Below are 19,501 nucleotides of genomic sequence, written 5' to 3'. Positions count from 1 at the left end.
GTTTCAGTGCTCTGTCAAACTCTTCACGCAGTATTGTGTCTCCCATTTCATCTTCATCTACATTCTCTTCATTTCCTTAATATTGTCCTCAAGTAATTGCCTTTGTATAGACCCTCTATATACTCCTTACACTTTTCTGCTTTCCCTTCTTTGCTTAGAACTGGGTTTCCATCTGGGCTCTTGATGTTCATGCAGGTGGTTCTCTTTTGTCCAAAGGTGTCTTTAATTTTCCTGTAGGCAGTATCTACCTTACGCCTAGTGTGATAAGCCTCTATATCCTTACATTTGTCTAGCCATCCCAGCTTAGCCATTATGTGCTGCCTGTCGATCTCATTTTTGAGACGTTTGTATTCCTTTTTGCCTGCTTCTTTACAGCATTTTTATATTTTCTCGTTTCATCAATTAAATTCAGTATCCCTTCTGTTACCCAAGGTTTTCTACTACCCCTCGTCTTTTTACCTGTTTGTTCCTCTGCTGCCTTCACTACTTCTTCCCTCAGAGTTACCCATTCTTCTTCTAATGTATTTCTTCCCCCATTCCTGTCAATTGTTCCCTTATGCTCTACCTGAAACTCTGTAGAACCTCTGGTTTAGTCAGTTTATCCAGGTCCCATCTCCCTAAATTCCCACCTTTTTGCAGTTTCTTCAGTTTTAATCTACAGTTCATAATCAACAGATTGTGGTCAGAGTCCAATCTGCCTTGCAAATGTCTTACAATTTAAAACAGGGTTCCTAAATCTCTGCCTTACCATTATGTAATCTATCTGAAACCTGTCAGTATCTCCAGGCTTCTTCCATGTATACAGCCTTCTTTTATGATTCTTGAACCAAGTGTTAGCTATGATTAAGTTGTGCTCTGTGCAAAATTCTACCAGGCGGCTTCCTCTTTCATTTCTTAGCCCCAATCCATTTTCACCTACTACATTTCCTTCTCTCCCTTTTCCTACACTCGAATTCCAGTCACCCATAACTATTAGATTTTCGTCTCCCTTCACTATCTGAATAATTTCTCTTATTTCTTCATACATTTATCAATTTCTTCGTCATCTGCAGAGCTAGTTGGCATATAAACTTGTACTACTGTAGTAGGCTTGGGCTTCGTGTCTATCTTGGCCACAATAATGCGTTCAATATGCTGTTTGTAGTAGCTTATCCGCATTCCTATTTTCCTATTCATTATTAAACCTATTCCTGCATTACCCCTACTTAATTTTGTGTTAGTAACCCTGTAGTCACCTGACCAGAAGTCTTGTTCGTCCTGCCACCGAACTTCACTAATTCCCGCTATATCTAACTTTAACCTTTCCATTTCCCTTTTTAAATTTTCTAACCTACCTGCCCGATTAAGGGATCTGACATTCCACGCTCCTATCCGTAGAACGCCAGTTTTCTTTCTCCTGATAACGACATCCTCTTGAGTAGTCCCCGCCTGGAGATCCGAATAGGGGACTATTTTACCACCAGAATATTTTACCCAAGAGGACGCCATCATCATTTAATCATACAGTAAAGCTGCATGCCCTCAGGAAAAATTACGGCCGTAGTTTCCCTTTCCTTTCAGCCGTTCGCAGTACCAGCACAGCAAGGCCGTTTTGGTTATTGTTACAAGGCCAGATCAGTCAATCATCCAGACTGCTGCCCTTGCAACTACTGATAAGGCTGCTGCCCCTCTTCAGGAACCATATGTTTGTCTGGCCTCTCAACAGATACCCCTCCGTTGTGGTTGCACCTACGGTACGGCTATCTGTATCGCTGAGGCACGCAAGCCTCCCCACCAACGGCAAGGTCCATGGTTCATGGTTCATGGTTCATGGTTGCCTGCTTGCATTCTACGCGCTGTAACGGTCGTGAGCGTTAGTTACCTTTCAGACTGGACGTAGTTACTTGATGTTAGTCTTTAAGACGACAAAGACGCCATACCAACACCTCTCTAAAATTGAATGATGTCGTGTAATAGGCTTCGACAAGCTGGATGTTCCCTCTGCCGTATTGCAGAAAGACATATAGCCATAGTACATAGCTGCTGGAAGCGCTGGTCACAAGAATTTACGGCCACAAGGAGACACGTTTCTGGATGGCCACGTTATAGTACCGTGATGGAAGACAGTTGTGTTCAGAATATGGCCCAGGCGCTTCATACTTCATTTGCAGCAGCAGTTGGCACTGCAGTGACTCAACGAACTGTTCCAAATCGGTTACTTAAAGGACAGTTCTGAGCCAGAAGTTCTGCAGCGTGCGTTCCACAGACTCTAAACCACCGCCATTTGCGACTTCAGTTATGTCAAGTATGAACTCACTGGGGGCAGGGTGGAGTTCCGTTGTGTTTTCTGATGAAAGCTGGTTCTGCCACGGTGCCAGAGAGGTCGAGTGTTGCTTATAAGGAACCCAGTTGAGGGAGTGTAAGCAACCTATCTGCATGCTAGATACACTGGACCTATACTTGGAGAAATCGTCTGAGATACGATTTCGTATGACAGCAGGAGTACTCTCGTGCTTATGCCATACACACTGACTGCAAGACTGCGTGTCAGTCTGGTGATTCCACCAGTTGTGCTGCCATTCATGAACAGCATTCTAGGAGGTGTACCAACAAGTTAAGGCTCGTCCACATATCGCTGCTGTAACTCAACATGCTCTACGGAGTGTCGACATGTTGCCTTCACCTACTCGATCACCAAATTTGCCTCCAATCGAGCATACATAGGGCCTCATCTGACAACAAATCCAGCGTCACCCACAAACATCATTAGCCGTCACTATATTGGCCAACTAATTGCAAAAGGCATGGAACTCTATTCCAGAGACTGTACAATACAATGGAAGCACGTTTGCCTGTTTGAATTCTACATTACAACAGTTATTAATGTACCAGCCTAACATATTTGCAATGGCTTATCTCGCGCTTACTTCAACCTATGACTTCGCGTGTATTACCCTGACGAATGTGTTCTCGAAACTCAATTACTCTACACTAATAACTTTTTGGCGTTCTTATTTTCTCCGTCAGTGTAGTATTCAAAGTTTTCACTGTGTAGAGGATGTTCACATATACAGCCACAGATACATATATTACAAAGACTTAAACATTTTTTGAGTCTGAATGACCTGATACTTGGAATACCATCCAGAATTCATATTTACGCTACCTGTCACATGTTCTCAAGCTGTAATACACTCCTAGTATGGCAAACTCTTTCTAATATATTAATTTGAAGATAGCATTTAAAATAGGCAGTGAACCATTTTTATTTGAGGCTCACATGAATTTAATGCTTCCTAGATTATGATAACATTTACTGTTCCAGACTTTCGCTATACGTTGAGAGTCGAACAGTAGTCACACTCTCAGAAACACGTCTGTAACGAAATCCCAAAACAGAGTAATTCGAAACTCTCAGATATCTGCATCTGGCTTGTCGACCCGTGAAATAATTTTCATGACGTACTTATTCGAAAGTCCCATTAAGAAATCGCAACAGATTACATACCGAGACTTCAAACTCATTAATTTGTCTAAGCTTGCAACTGAGGTGCAAAAAATAGTTCAAGGGATGTCTTTTACTCCTTTCTAGGCCGTAAATGGAAAACTTTTTCTCTTTCCTTTTATTTACCTACGAAGAGAAATTCACAGGGGTCCTCAGGAAAGGCTCTCCAGACAGCTCATGTAAACCTTGTCAGAAGCCAGGTGTGTTGCGACCACGACCAAATTCTCACGATCTCTGTTGGTCCATGATGGACAGGCGACATCGGCTGGTTAAGTAATTGTCAGTGTCAATGCAATTCACGAACAGCCGCGTAACATGTTATTTTATTTTATTTTGAAGGCTACCAGTTTCAGCATTTCACTATGACATCTTCAGGTCCCTGCAGAATAAAAGAGTGTACCTGTAGTGTATAAGAGGGCGTACAAAGCAAGTTTACAGAAAGTGACGGGTAATCATAACAGTGCTTAAAGCTTAAAAATGAAAGTACTGGCGCTAAACGAAATCACTGTGTACATCTAGAACAATACACTAAAAATATGTGTACATATTTGTTAGTCATAAAACTATACAACACCGCAGATTTGGAAGAGAACGTGCAAAAACATTAAAAAGATCAGAACTGGACAGTATACAATCAGGAGCTCCGTTGAAACAAAGCTTGTCTTTCTTTCATTTTATACCCAAAATCCTATCAAATTCTTATAGATGAGGAAACCCCTAGTACATATGAGAACCTACCTTCATTTAAAGTAAAATCACAGTTTTCTATTAAGTGCAACAGTACGCAAATTTACGGCCTACATACTATCACAGCTGGTGATATAATTCGTTAACATAGCATCAAAGAAACAACTTGCCGAAAAACCCAACGGTAGTCGAAAATTAAGAAGAAAAACAGCATGCAAAGAGTCCGCTAAGAACATTCAAAAAAATCTTCTGGGCCTACTTTATACAGCAAATCGAAATAGATATGATTTGGTTTCCTTTATATTACTTAAGAGGTCAGTGTTACCACAGTGAAACAGACCAACAAGGGCTCAAATACTCCTTAACGAAGGGGAGTCCTCCAAGTTCTCAGCTGACAACGTAATAGTGTTTTCCTGGTCTGTAATGCAATACCCTAACGACCTATCTATAGTTGACGAACCCATCTAAATAATAAGGCATAGCAAGTTGTGTCGCGATTCGTAACGTGGGTATGGAAAAAGATAAAAGGTAAGTGAGTGTGCAAAGCCCTTAGAGTGAGTAACGCACTTGCGTGCCAAAGGGGCACCTACTGTGCGCGAAAAGGGTTTATTTAGTCACTGGAACCATATTACACAAATCAAAAAAAAGTTTTGCGACACGTCGGTTCCGAAAGTTCCGGAAGCTGCACAGTAAAGTGGAATATAGATTAACATAAACACCACTTTCGCCCTTCTTATCTCATGAAAACGGCACATTGCATGTTGTACCACCACATAGAGAGACCTTCAGGGTGATGGTCCACATTGCTTTACACATCGGTACCTCTAATACCCAATAGCACGTCCTCTTGCATTGATGCATGCCTGTATTCGTCGTGGCATATTATCCACAAGTTCATCAGGGCGCTGTTGGTCCAGATTGTCCCACTCCTCAAGGCCTATTCGGCGTAGAAGCCTCAGAGTAGTTGGTGTGTCAAGGAGTCCATAAACAGCCCTTTGTAATGTATCCCAGGCATGATGCATGAGATTCATGTCTGGAGAACATGCCGGCCACTCTAGTCGAGCGATGTCGTTATCCTGAAGGAAGTCATTCAGAAGAAGTGCACGATGTAGGCGCGAATTGTCGTCCATGAAGACAAATACCTTGCCAATATCCTGCCGATATGGTTGCACTATCGGTCGGAGGATGACAGTCACGTATCGTACAGCCGTTACAGCGCATTCCATGACCACCAGCGGCGCAACATAATACCACCTCAAAACAACAGGGATACTCCACTTCTCAGCACTCGCTTGACAGTATGTCTAAGGCATTCAGCCTGACCGGGTTGCCACCAAAGACGTCTCAGACGATTGTTTGTTTGAAGGCATATACGACACTCTTCGGTGAAGAGAAGGTGATGCCCATCCTGAGCGGTCCATTCGGCATGATGCTGGGCTCATCTGTACCGCGCTGCATGGTGTCGTAGTTGCAAAGATGGAACTCGGGAGTGCGCATCATACAGCCCATTGCACACAGTTTGAGTCGTAAATTGACGTCCTGTGGCTGCACGAAATGCATTATGCAACATGGTGGCGTTGCTGTCAGGGTTCCTTCGAGCCATAATCGGTAGATAGCAGTCATCCACTGCAGCAGTAGCTCTTGGGCGGCCTGAGCGAGGCATGTCATCGACTTTTCCTGTCTCTCTTTATTTCCTCCATGTCCGAACAACATCGCTGTGGTTCACTGCGAGGCGCCTGGACACCTCCCTTGTTGAGAGCCCTTCCTGGTACAAAGTAACAATGCCGACGCGATTCAACGGCGGTTTTTACAGTCTAGATATGGTTGAACTACAGACAACAGAAGCCATGTAGGTCGGCTGTCGTACCCCCTCCTTCTAATAGGCGCTGCTCATTGTGATTGTTTACATCTTGGGGCGGGTTTACTGACATTTATGAACAATCAAAGGGATTGTGAGATACAATATCCACAGTCAACGTCTATCTTCAGGAGTTCTGGGAACAGGGATGATGCAAAACTTTTTTTGGTGTGTGTGTATAAAGTACTCGTGGGGTGAAGAAAACTATTCAAAGCAAGGCCAGTAACAGAGTAGTCCAAGGCAATGAAAGAACGTGTTAGTGCCAGTTCAAATATATAAAGAGTCTCAAGCCAATTACGTCCCACTGCGGTAGCCCATAAACTCACAAATTTTTTAACTACCGTCTGGTCAACATGATACTCTATGAATATCAAAACGCTTCTCTACTAAAACCATCATAGCATTCCCCCAGAGCTGCATGGAGAAGTATGGAGAACGCTGACACGCTGATAAACTATCCGTCCCGAATTCCCACAAGTGGCCTGGGGAATGTATCAGCTTGGGTATAGAAATGCAAGTGGCTTAAAGGTGGTAGCTGACAGTAGATAACACCATTTCCCATCATAAGATACCGTAGAACACTTCATCGCCCTAATTATAAAAGTAGCGTATAAGATCACAATAAACCGAAAACATAATCACTAATGAAGACATGCTGCCTAACAAGAGAGTAGACTGCTATAAAGCGGGATGCAAAGAGTTGCAGAAATAACCGAGATCTACGAGCCCACTTAAAGGTGACATATTGTATGCTTCAGCCAAACAAGTAAGTGTGTTACAGTAATGGTGAAAAAGTACATTCATATTAAGATTCTTAGACAGCAAAATTATAGGAGAAGAAAAATTTATGTTGTCGGAAACATAATGGTCAAACATATAAAGGTTTAAATTAATATAGAGGTGTATACGGTGAAGAGCCAAGGAAACTGGTACACCTGCCTATATCGTGTAGGATCCACGTGGACCCGCAGAAGTACCGCAACACGACGTGTCAAGGACTCGACTATCGTCTGAAGAAGTACTGGAGGCAATTGACACCATAAATCATGCAAAGCTTTGCATAAATTCGTAAGACTACGGGCGGTGGGGATCTCTTCCGAAGAACACGTTGCAGGGAATCCCAGATATGCTCAATGATGTTCGCGTCTCGGGAGTTTATTGATCAGCGGAAGTGCTTGAACTCAGAAGATTGTTCCTGGAGCAACTCTGTAACAATTCTTGACGTGTAGGGTGTCGCATTGTCAGACTAGAGTAGCCCAAGTCCGTCAGAATGCACAATGGACATGAATGGATACAGGTGATCAGACCCGAGCTACCTGTCAGAGTTCCATCTAGACGTATCTGGGATCGCATATCACTCCCTTAGGCAGCACGTCTTCATTAGTGACCATGTCTTCGGTTGCTTTTTATCTTATATTAACAAATATCTCCAAATATTTTAGCGTATTGTGCTGGATGTACACAGAGATTTGGTTTAACGCCACTGCTTTCATTTGTAAGCTTTAAGTGCTGTTATGATTAACCGTCACTTTCTATAAGCTTGCGTTGTACACCATGATATACACTAATGTATACTCTTTTATTATGCGGGTGTCTGAAGGTGGCATAGTGAAATGCTGAAACTGGTAGCCTTAAAAATAAAAATAAAAAAAGTCTTAAGTTGTACGAATGCTGGCGAATTTCATTGACATTGACAATTAAGATTCTGACGAGGTGCTCTGTTTGTATGCTGGTTAGATTGATACATGTTATCTCACTCCAGATCAAGTAAAATGATAATTATGCCCACAAAGTTAACAGGTTACTTGAAAAAACAGCTGCTGTAAACATTATTTGATAATATCCTGAATTCTTCAGAGGCCTCGCCTATTGTTTGTGGTTGTAGGACCATTTCAGTTGAATGATTTATTTTAATTGTTACTAAATGATAGAGTTTGATCTCGTAAATATAAGATTTATTGAAAAAATGTGCCATCCACTCAAAACACCTTAACGTCCAGGTTACAAACATCGTAAGATTGCATTTTACATAACCAAAAAAAAAAGACCATGATCAGAAAAATGAATTGTTATTGGCGTTGCCACCAGCATGATCCTGGACAATTACGACCGAGACGGTGCCGAGGCACATAAAGGACACGAAATACATCTTCAACTGTGATTGTAAAGTCTTATAGTAAAATAAAGAATTGCATGAATCCGAACAGAGCACCAACAGATCAATAAATAAAGGAAGGAACAGAAAGAATCGTCACCAGATGGGTGAACTCCAATGGACTAAGAACAACAAAACAAAATATAAGTCAAATGTGTTTTATTCCGTTAGACAACTTGGTGGAAGGGCGAAGTCAAGAAAAACATGTACTAGCTCGAAATCTGAAACAGAGTGACCATCTCAGTGAGCAATCGAAGTAGAATTCTTCTCTGAATTTTGATAATCTTCCTTCAGATCGCTGAAAGGCACCTAGTACAAATTGTCTAACAAATTCCAGAAAGAACCTCGCAGCTCCTCCAATGAGCCATCGGGGAGTCAGCTTGCGAGCTCCCACCATCACGTAAAAGATGTATCCGCCAATGAGATTCTTGTTTATGGAAATGAGCACCGAGTGCCATCCCGTTCCCGCAGCCAGACTTGTTTACTGGAATACTTGAAAATTTGGCGATTTTTGCACAGAGCGTTCACACGGTAAGGGCAGAGTTCATAAATTCCGCAGACGCCTGTGAAAACTGTGTCTGGAGACCAAAACACAGCGGGATACCAATAACTGGACAGCAGACGACCCCTAACCAGTGGAGTTCTGAGCCCTTCCACCATTGGCTTGCCCTTCAGCTACAGAGGACGCCGGTCTACAGTTCCACCACCCATTATTCGAGGTACCTGCAGGGTAATTCCTGCGGTCCGCTAAAGTGAAACCAGCAATTTGAGTGACAGGTTTTCTTTTCCCAGCGAAGATGAGTTCCCTTGAAGAAGACCAGATACATTAAAGAATGAAATGTTTGAAGTTACGTATAGAAAAATTACTACTCGATTTGTTACAATTTACGCCCTAATCGCTCCTGTAAACAATTCGCAGAACAAGTGAAAAGTTGGCAGATAAAACGCTCGGAAAGTAAATAAAGCAAGAGAGTCTTGCATACAAACCCAGTATCCAAAAATGACAAAATTTGAGGAGAAGGACCTGAAACAGGCCACTGCCTCACAATCTTCATGCATTTTACCTAATCGTAAAGCATGGGTTAGTATGTCATGAGACATCTCGTATTAGAAATGCATCGGAACAACCGAGCAAAAGAAAGACTAATTGGTAAAGCCTTTCATACATGCTCAAGTTTCTCTAAGTAACCAATCTGCGTATGGGAATTGTGTGGCCAGTTGCTAAAATTCTCTGGTCCAGTATTTCTCCTGTGTCCCCTTATCATGAGCTGCTAGACTATTGAAGCAAAAGGACTCTGATATTTCTTCGGCGTTATCAGCGTATAGCCCGGTTACACGTTAGTAATCCGAAACTCTCAAGTTTATTATCTGCACAATCTCTTTCCCATTTCTCCGACAGTGGGTAGACACGACATGAAACGCGCGTGTATTAAATTGCTGCCTTGTCGAATGTTACGGAATGAAGTGAGTGAAAATTATCGACGACTATTTGCTTGGTAGATATTTGGCGACAATCTCTAATTCTTTCTGGTTTCCTACAACTAGTACAAAGATAGATAGTGATAGGATCTACATGGAAACCTTGCCTGTCAATCTAAATACAGGAGCAAAAGAAACTAAAAATGGAGAAAAAATGATTTTTTTTAAAAAATTTAACTTCTAATCACAGATTATCTACAGCTGTTGCCTGTAGATTTGGCGCTACAAAACCTTCTTGCCTGATTGCCCTTTCAATACTGAATTTCCTACCATGTTGATGTTGATGAAGTGGTATGAATGTTATATGCACAAAAGCAAGTGCCATCGGTTTACGGATAAGGAACATGCAACATGTCCCTCAAAATTCATATTCGTTTCTCCATCTCAAAAGACAATGCCATATTTCTTAATTGGAACTAAATTTGACAGACTACAACATTCATGCGAAATTTAGGTTGAAGGAGCCAGGGTGCATTTTCAAAAAGTTCGAGAAAGATCTTAAGCGTTACACAATATCGCGTATCGAGTCAAGTAGATTTCTAAGCGACGCACATCATTAGCGGGATGTATGAGCGCTTGCTTTTGTGACGGCTCTCATAACAATCATACTGAGTGTACGATAACTAATATAAATTAATGCAGACCGTGACTGGCACACAGATATCCTGCTTTTTGCAAGCACCCGCCTTATTCATTATGCTATACGAGCACACCTCTTGGGGTGTCTCCAGTTATCATATGTCATTGATATTTCTGTCTATGACTACTGCACACTTTCATCAGAGATTCTCCCTTGGGGTGTGTGAGAACAGAACCAGTGGAAGAGTGAAGAAGGCGAAGAACGGCGCATTAACTAGCCGTAAGAGATATACATGAATTATATTAAATATAAAAGTAATATGTTCAGAAATCGCAAGTGGACGCGCCATTGGCGATGAATATTTGGCGCTTAGTCAGGTAGCATAACGCTTTAGCAGAAAATCTGGTTTCAGGTCTAATTCTACTACAGATTCTCATTTCTCGTGACATTCGATTCATCGCTGGATCAGTATTTCTGCCAGATTTCAATTGATAAAATTTCATACTATTGTAGCTTCATTGACTTTAGTGCTATCGTCTCTATTCGACAAATTAAATTCATTTCTTACAGCCGTATATGGTGAGAATGGCGAATTCTCTTTTTTGCTTTAGTAGTCAAGAAAACCGCTGTCTGCAAACACTTATTGAAGCGTATTTGCATATTACTCTTACAATTTTACAATAAGTTAAATTAAGGAACCGCAATGTTACAAATACACTTCTGGAAATGGAAAAAAGAACACACTGACACCGGTGTGTCAAACCCACCATACTTGCTCCGGACACTGTGAGAGGGCTGTACAAGCAATGATCACACGCACGGCACAGCGGACACACCAGGAACCGCGGTGTTGGCCGTCGAATGGCGCTAGCTGCGCAGCATTTGTGCACCACGGCTGTCATTGTCAGCCAGTTTGCCGTGGCATACGGAGCTCCATCGCAGTCTTTAACACTGGTAGCATGCCGCAACAGCGTGGACGTGAACCGTATGTGCAGTTGACGGACTTTGAGCGAGGGCGTATAGTGGGCATGCGGGAGGCCGGGTGGACGTACCGCCGAATTGCTCAACACGTGGGGCGTGAGGTCTCCACAGTACATCGATGTTGTCGCCAGTGGTCGGCGGAAGGTGCACGTGCCCGTCGACCTGGGACCGGTCCGCAGCGACGGACGGATGCACGCCAAGACCGTAGGATACTACGCAGTGCCGTAGGGGACCGCACCGCCACTTCCCAGCAAATTAGGGACACTGTTGCTCCTGGGGTATCGGCCAGGACAATTCGCAACCGTCTCCATGAAGCTGGGCTACGGTCCCGCACACCGTTAGGCCGTCTTCCGCTCACGCCCCAACATCGTGCGGCCCGCCTCCAGTGGTGTCGCGACAGGCGTGAATGGAGGGACGAATGGAGACGTGTCGTCTTCAGCGATGAGAGTCGCTTCTGCCTTGGTGCCAATGATGGTCGTATGCGTGTTTGGCGCCGTGCAGGTGAGCGCCGCAATCAGGACTGCATATGACCATGGCACACAGGGCCAACACACGGCATCATGGTGTGGGGAGCGATCTCCTACACTGGCCGTACACCTCTTGTGATCGTCGAGGGGACACTGAATAGTGCACGGTACATCCAAACCGTCATCGAACCCATCGTTCTACCATTCCTAGACCGCCAAGGGAACTTGCTGTTCCAACAGGACAATGCACGTCCGCATGTATCCCGTGCTACCCAACGTGCTCTAGAAGGTGTAAGTCAACTATCCTGGCCAGCAAGATCTCCGGATCTGTCCCCCATTGAGCATGTTTGGGACTGGATGAAGCGTAGTCTCACGCGGTCTGCACGTCCAGCACGAACGCTGGTCCAACTGAGGCGCCAGGTGGAAATGGCATGGCAAGCCGTTCCACAGGACTACATCCAGCATCTCTACGATCGTCTCCATGGGAGAATTGCAGCCTGCATTGCTGCGAAAGGTGGATATACACTGTACTAGTGCCGACATTGTGCATGCTCTGTTGCCTGTGTCTATGTGCCTGTGGTTCTGTCAGTGTGATCATGTGATGTATCTGACCCCAGGAATGTGTCAATAAAGTTTCCCCTTCCTGGGACAATGAATTCACGGTGTTCTTATTTCAATTTCCAGGAGTGTACAATGTTATCTTACGAAAGTATAAAAAGTACACCATATGTCCCTGGAAGAATAGCCAAAACTGCGCCCTCCCGCCCCCCTCCCCCTTGAAAACTGCCTTATGCAGTTTTTTTCTACACAAATTCAATAAATTTTAATTCTAGAGCAAGTTAGAGCCTATACGCGTAAAACCTGCTTCCGGTGGCTTCCCACACCAGCGCGCTTCTACAGTCGTCTTTAAGGAAACGCTTTAATGAGAGACAGAAGATGGGAACACGAAAGATAGGAGAACTCACATACCAGTCTCGCTTGGTTCGTACTACAGTGAGTTTGACTTCTCGATGTGGGTGGACAAGTTTTTATGAAGACCTGAAACATCCCTTCATTCGCATATAGGATCTTCTTCGCTCATGTCTTGAGTTATTATATATACTTAGGTTATTTATATACTGTTAAGGAATATTTGTATTACAGTACTGTCTCACGCCAGATTTATTCTATCATTGAATGAGAGCATCTACAATAGACGAATGTATTACTTGCTGTTATGTCAGCCTGGTGGCTTGCGCACGGCATTATTCTCACTTCAGTATTTCTTAGAAGCACGTGCTTGTATGTTGACCTCGAGCTCCGTATCATTTGCACATATGATTTTTTTTGTACTTTATTTTGTGGTGCGATGATTTATTTTATGCAATACTACTAGTTTTATGTAAGAAGGATCAGGTTCATTGCTATATCGTACACGCATTTCATGGCGTTCGGTTATGGATGTAATCTTGAGTAGATATCAGGTACCATGTCGAATTTATACAACGAGCTTCACAATATCTTGTTTTCAGTCCGATCCAACGACTGTGGCTTATATTGTTTTGTGTACAGTTGCTATGGTGATACATTTATGTTGCTATTTCTAATGGGCGCACCTAAATAATATGAACTATATTCCTATCATAAATTTACATGGTGATCTAATTCTGTCCATTGCTGCCGACGAATATGGTGTGTGTAGGCAAATAATCTGAACTATAGTTTTATAGTAAAATTACATTTTAAAAAGGAGATTGTATATTTTCTAAATGTAATTTATCGTAGGTTTGTAGTTTTAAGAAATGTTATCCAATATTGTCAGAAGTGATTTTAGGGATCTGCCACTATTGGTTATCCGTCTTGAGCATACTGAAATTAAATTAAAGAAAATTACACCAGTCGCGTTTCGCTTTTGTTTATAAAGTATGTTCCGTGGTTATTCTGTAAATTGGATGCATATGTTTGTACATTTTTGGTTCTTTTAGGTTACAAACAGCGTTTTGTTTATAAAGTTGCTCTGCAAGTTACTTACCATGTTTCTTTACATATTCTGCTTCTTCCCTCTTCGCTAGCAGCGGTTGACGTCGAAAGTCTTCCATCTACACATGCACTTAGCAATTGTTGAAATTATAAAATATTTCTTGCACTGTATTATTTACACTTTGCTTTTGCTACTCACCTAAAGTTATGTGTGTTTCTCACTCTGCACAGTAACAGTGTTTACGTTTGTTCGTTTGTATTCGTTCACGTTGTGAGTAATTTTAAGGAGATTACAGTGTAGAATGTATTTGTATAGTGGCGTATGTAGTTAGAGATTTATGAATCTACATATCGAGTGTTGAGTACCGCAACGTAAGGAACTGAATACGGACTTATCTTTGCAAATATCGTACTTATTCAGTCGCCATTGTAGTGATAAGTGAACGAATGCTCTAGGACCTCAGCACATGGTGCATGTTTTATATTTCTGGCATTTCATGTTTGATATCCAGTTGTTCCTTGCTACCTTTTATTGTAAAACGTTGCAATGTCAATATGTAATATGCAAGTTTGTAAGCTCCATGAACGTATGTTAAGATGTTACAAGCTACATTGTAATGCTTCAGTAACTTATATTGTGTTTAAATGTGTACTAGCCACGTTGACTTGGAATATTTGCTGATTAATAATCCTGATATAAAAATGACAGCATAGATCCGTAAAAACTAGAAATCAATAAAAGATTGATAAGCGATCTTGGGGGTGCGTGAAATTTCAGAATTATATAATTCTTTAATCATTTAACGTTTTTGGCTTCCTTCCTTTCAGGTTTTACGTCGACTCTGCGTCTCCATCCTTGAAGCGGGCCTATTTCGCCATGCCCTCATTATAACCCTGTCAAAACTCTTGGAGGTGGACCGTTTAACTCGCAACTAAGTGGATGAGTTTACAATGTTCACAGAAAACATTGGTCCTCGCAGCAGTGAATAATACGCTGTGTTCAAAAAGTCTCCCCGCAGTGCCGTATGATTGTTAGCCGCGCATGGCGTATGATTAGACGAACTGAATTGTGTATTCAACAACAGGGGACACACTTTCAGCATTTAATGTGACAATTTCTAAGTAAAAATTAATATTCAATAAATTAATAACTTGTATTTCAATAAGTTTCATTTCGGTACGTTCCATGCGTCATACGACACGCGCCGCTAACAGTCATTCGGCACTGCGGAGAGGGTTTTTGAACACTGCTATAAAAATTAGAAACAGTGAATTGACATTGGTATGAAGATAAGCCTTAATTACGTTTACATGATCTGTCCTTACAAGTTGAAGATTACACAAAAATATTGGAAGACTGCAACGACTGTAAATTCAGATGCTAGCGGAGGCTGCAGGTTACGCAGCTGTGTGTGACCACCTGTCCGTTGTCCTCAGTACGTCTCAAGTGTCAGCCACCATCAGAAAAGTGTTCTGAGTATTTGTGAGTGAATTCCGTCGAAAATGAGTTAATTCGAAAGTGTGCAAATTGTTGGCTCTCGTCTTGTCGTTGCTTCCGTAACGAACGTAGTCGAAGTGTCTTTTGTATGAAGACGCACCATATCGAAGATACCTCGTAGAGGGAAAGGGGAAAAACATCTTCCGCTAAGTCGTAACGCGGACGAAAGTGTGTGCTGAGTGCACGCCACAGACAGACATTAGTAGATGACTGTGACGAAAAATAAGAGGATGACAACAGCAAATTAACTGCAGAACTGGATGTCGTACTCACGAACGCTGTCAGCATCGAAACAATGTCTATGAGTTAGGAATTTCAGTGAAGATGGAATTCCATCAGTAATGCAAATGCCAGTACCAGGAGTACGTGGTGCGGAAGACAAAAAATCTGGACTATGTAGCGATGAAAGATTTCGATGGATGAGTCTTGTTGCACATTGTTCCCAACTTCAAGCTGAGTTTGCGTCGGAAGAGTAAAACATGGGGTGGGTTCGGTGTTGATTTGGGCAGTCATATTGTGGTATTCCGTGAGCCGTATGGTAACTCTACGTCACATTGCTGTCAAGGATTACGTAAACATTTTGGTTGATTAGGTCTATTATCACGGTGCACTGTTTGTCCGCCAATTGTGTGTTCCACGACGTAAGTAATCCTGTTTACACAGCTCGCACCGTCCAGGTTGGTTATCTGAGCATGCGGTTGAATTGTCGCATCTCCCCTGGCGAACACTGTTGCCCGATCTCATTTATAGAACTTTTGTGGTCTGCTTTGGAGGGAAGTGTGCGTGATCGCTATAAACCTCCACCATTTTTACCTGAAAACTATTTTGCTGGAAGATTAGTGTAAAACACCCTTGAAAACATTTTCTTTTTTAAATCATGTCTTTTGACTGGTTTGATGCGGCCAACGACAAATTCTTTTCCTGCGTCAACTTTTCATCTCATAATACCACTTGCAACCTATGTCCTCAATTATTTGCTCGATGTATTCTGTATTCCAGTCTCTGTCTTTCTCCACGGTTTTACGCTCTACACTCCCTCTAATACCATGGAAGTTATTCCCTAATGTCTAAACAACTGTCCTACCATCCTGTCACTTTTTCTTGTGAGGGTTTTCCATATAGCGCTTTTCTCTTCGATTTTGTTCAGTATCTCCCCATTCCTTATCATATCAACCCATCTAATTTTCAATATTCGTCTGTAGCACCGTATCTTAAATTCTTCGATTCTCTTCTGTTCCGGATTTCTCAAATTCCATTTTTCGATACCATATAATACCGTTTTCCCAAGGTACACCCTTAGAAATTACTTCCTCTGTTTAAGGCCTATGTCCGATAACAGTAAACTTCTCTAGGCAAGAAAGCCCTTTTTGCCAGTGTTAACCTCGCTTTTGATGTGCTTGTTCCTTCCGTCATGTGTAATTTTGCTGCCTAGATCGCAGTATTTCTTAACTTCATTCACTTCGTGACTATTAGCCCTGATGTTAAGTTTCTGTCTGTTTTCGTTTTTGCTGCTTTTCATTAATTTCACCTTTCATCCATTTACTCTCAATCCATATTTTGTACTTATTATTCCAATCACCAGCTCAGTTCTCCCTCACTATCACTGAGGACAGCAATTCCACCATCAAATCTTATCATTGATGCCTTTTACCTTAAACTTTAAGTCCACTGCTGGAACTTACTTTATATCTATCATTGCTTCTTCGATGTATAGATTTAACGGTAGGGGAGAAAGACTACATCCCTGTTTTGCACTCCTTTTAATCCGAGCGCTTCGTTCTTAGTCTTTCACTATTATTATTCCTTCTTGGTTCTTGTACACGTTGTATATTACCCACCCCTACCTGTAACTTGTTCCTGTTTTACTGAGAATTTCGAACATCAGTTGACACTGTCGAACGCTTTTTCCAGTTCGACAAATCCAATGAAAGAGTCTCGAGTTTTCTTTGGTCTATCTACCATTATCAAGCACATCAACGTCTACATATATACTCCGCTAGCCACCAAGCGGTGTGTGGCGGAGGGCATAATTTGCGCCAAAGTCATATCCCCCCCTCTGTTCCACTCGCGGATCGCGCGAGGGAAAAACGACTGTCTGAACGCCTCAGTACGAGCTCTTATTTCTCTTATCTTTGAATGATGATCATTACGCTACTTCAAAGTTGGTGGTAATAATATATGCTCTACAACCTCGGTGAAGAATGGATTTCGGAATTTAGTGAGCATCCCTTTCTGTTTAGCGCGTCGTCTATCTGCAAGTGTGTCCCACTTCAAACATTCTATGGGAGTTGTAGCGCTCTCGCGATGGCTAAATGTACCAGTCACGAATCTTGCCGCTCTTCTTTGGCCCTTCTCAATCTCTTGAACCAGACCCAACTGGTAAGGGTCCCATAGAATCGAAAAATACTCCAAGACTGGACGAACTAACGTACTGAATGCTATTTCCTTTGTGGAAGGACTGCATCGTTTCAGGATTCTACCAATAAACCACAATCTAGAGTAAACTTATAATTCCATTTGAGATCATTTCGAATAGTCACACCCAGATACTTGACTGATGTTACTGCTTCCAAAGACTGATCATTTAGTTTGTACTCATACATTAATGGGGATTTTCGCCTTATTATACGCAGTAGGTCACACTTACTAATATTGAGAGATAACTGGCAGTCATCACACCACGCATTTATTTTCTGCAAATCCTCATTAATTTGTTCACAACTTTTGTGTGATACTACTTTCCTGTAGACTACAGCACCATCGGCAAACAGTCTAAGACCGCAATATCATCAACCAGGACGTTTATGCAAATCATAAAAAGCAGAGCACCTATGACGCTGCCCTGGGGCACACGTGAAGTTACTCTTGTTTCTGTTGAAGTTACCCGTTCAGGACGACATACTGCTCCCTGTCTGTTACAAAAGTTTCTATCCACCCGCATATGCCATTGGATCGACCGTAAGCGCGCACATTTTGTAGCAAGCGACAGTGCGGAACTGAGTAGAACGCCTTTCGAAAGTCGAAAAATATGGCATCAACCTGGGAGCCGTTATCTACAGCCTGTTGTATATCATACACAGAGAGGGCTAGCTGTGTCTCGCATGACCGTGCTGGTTTCTGCAGATGAGCATCTCAGAGTCTAGAAAGGTCATTTTGTCTGAACGCAAAATATGTTCCATGACTCTACAACAAATCGACGTCAGTGAAATTGGCCGGTAATTATGTGCATCCGATTTTCTACCCTTTTTATAGATTGCTTTTACCTGGGCCTTCTTCCAGTCCCGTAGATCTTTCCGCCGTTCCAATGATTTCTGATAGATGACGGATAAGAACGATGCTATATTTGTAGCATAGTCATCATAAAATCTTACTTGAATACCGTCTGGGCCAGATTCCTTTCTGGCGTCTCAGTATCTTAACTGTTTTACAATCCCAGATACACTAAACACTATGTCAGCCATCCTTTGGTTTTTCGATAGTTGAAAGGGGGAATGGTGCTGCAGTCCTCTATCGTAAACGAGTTTTTGAAGCCGGCCCGTGTGGCGAAGTTGTTCTAGGCACTTCAGTCCGGAACTGCGCGACTGCTACGCTCGCAGGTTCGAATCTTGCCTCAGGCATGGATGTGTGTGATGTACTTAGGTCAGTTAGATTTAAGTAGTTCTACGTTCTAGGGGACTGATGGCCTTAGATGTTCAGAGCCATTTGAACCATTTTGAGTTTTTGAAATCTAAGAACTACCTTTTGGTTCTTTACCTTTCCTGAAGCCCACCTGATCCTCATCTAATACACACAAAACTATACACGAACTGTATTTACCCTTCCCGAGACGACCGGCAACTGTTTTCAATACCAAAGGATATCCTGCACCGTATTAGGCGTGGTGATGGTTTTTGGTGTTTTCTATTTTTTCCATCTCCTGCATATTAATCCTTTTGGACTTACCGAGATGTACTTGCTGGCCGACCTCTGGTATTGGCTCACCTTGTAGCCTTCGTACGTGGAGATGCTGCTACGGACGCGGTCCACCCTGGCGGCGGACGCCCTCCGGCCCTCGGGCAGCACCCACCGCATCAGCGGCGTCACCAGACTCCTGTCCACGGAGGCGAGGTCCCTTTTCCCTGTGACCAGGCTGATGGCCAGTGAAGACACCAGCGTCACCACGAGGCCCATCATTGTGTACCACACGTACGACACTCGGTAGATGGGCAGAACAGAGCTGGAACAAAAACGTTTCATTTAGAGGTCACTGGTATTGTGTCCGGCAGGTTTCGTGACAGTTGGTGTCCGCAGCTCGTGGTCTGGTGACTATCGTCGCTGACCCTGGATCACAGGGTCTCGGGTTCAGTTCCCGGC

At 42.7% G+C, this 19,501-nt stretch overlaps 1 protein-coding gene across 2 annotated transcripts in view; it reads right to left on the bottom strand.

The window, feature by feature from the left end:
* The window catches only part of LOC126284326 (sodium-coupled monocarboxylate transporter 1-like), a 143,700-nt gene that overhangs the window by 5,162 nt on the left and 119,037 nt on the right, over positions 1-19,501 (bottom strand). Inside the window, exon 14 of one of the 2 annotated variants that reach the window (XM_049983170.1) lies at positions 19,130-19,364. In XM_049983170.1, the coding sequence (XP_049839127.1) occupies positions 19,130-19,364 (235 nt within the window). Of the gene's footprint in view, positions 1-19,090; positions 19,365-19,501 lie in introns of both variants that reach the window. The other variant, XM_049983169.1, reaches the window with a different exon arrangement.

This window comes from Schistocerca gregaria, chromosome 8 (genome assembly GCF_023897955.1).
Source record: "Schistocerca gregaria isolate iqSchGreg1 chromosome 8, iqSchGreg1.2, whole genome shotgun sequence".
NCBI lineage: Eukaryota > Metazoa > Arthropoda > Insecta > Orthoptera > Acrididae > Schistocerca > Schistocerca gregaria.
This window is presented reverse-complemented; position numbering and strand designations above follow the sequence as displayed.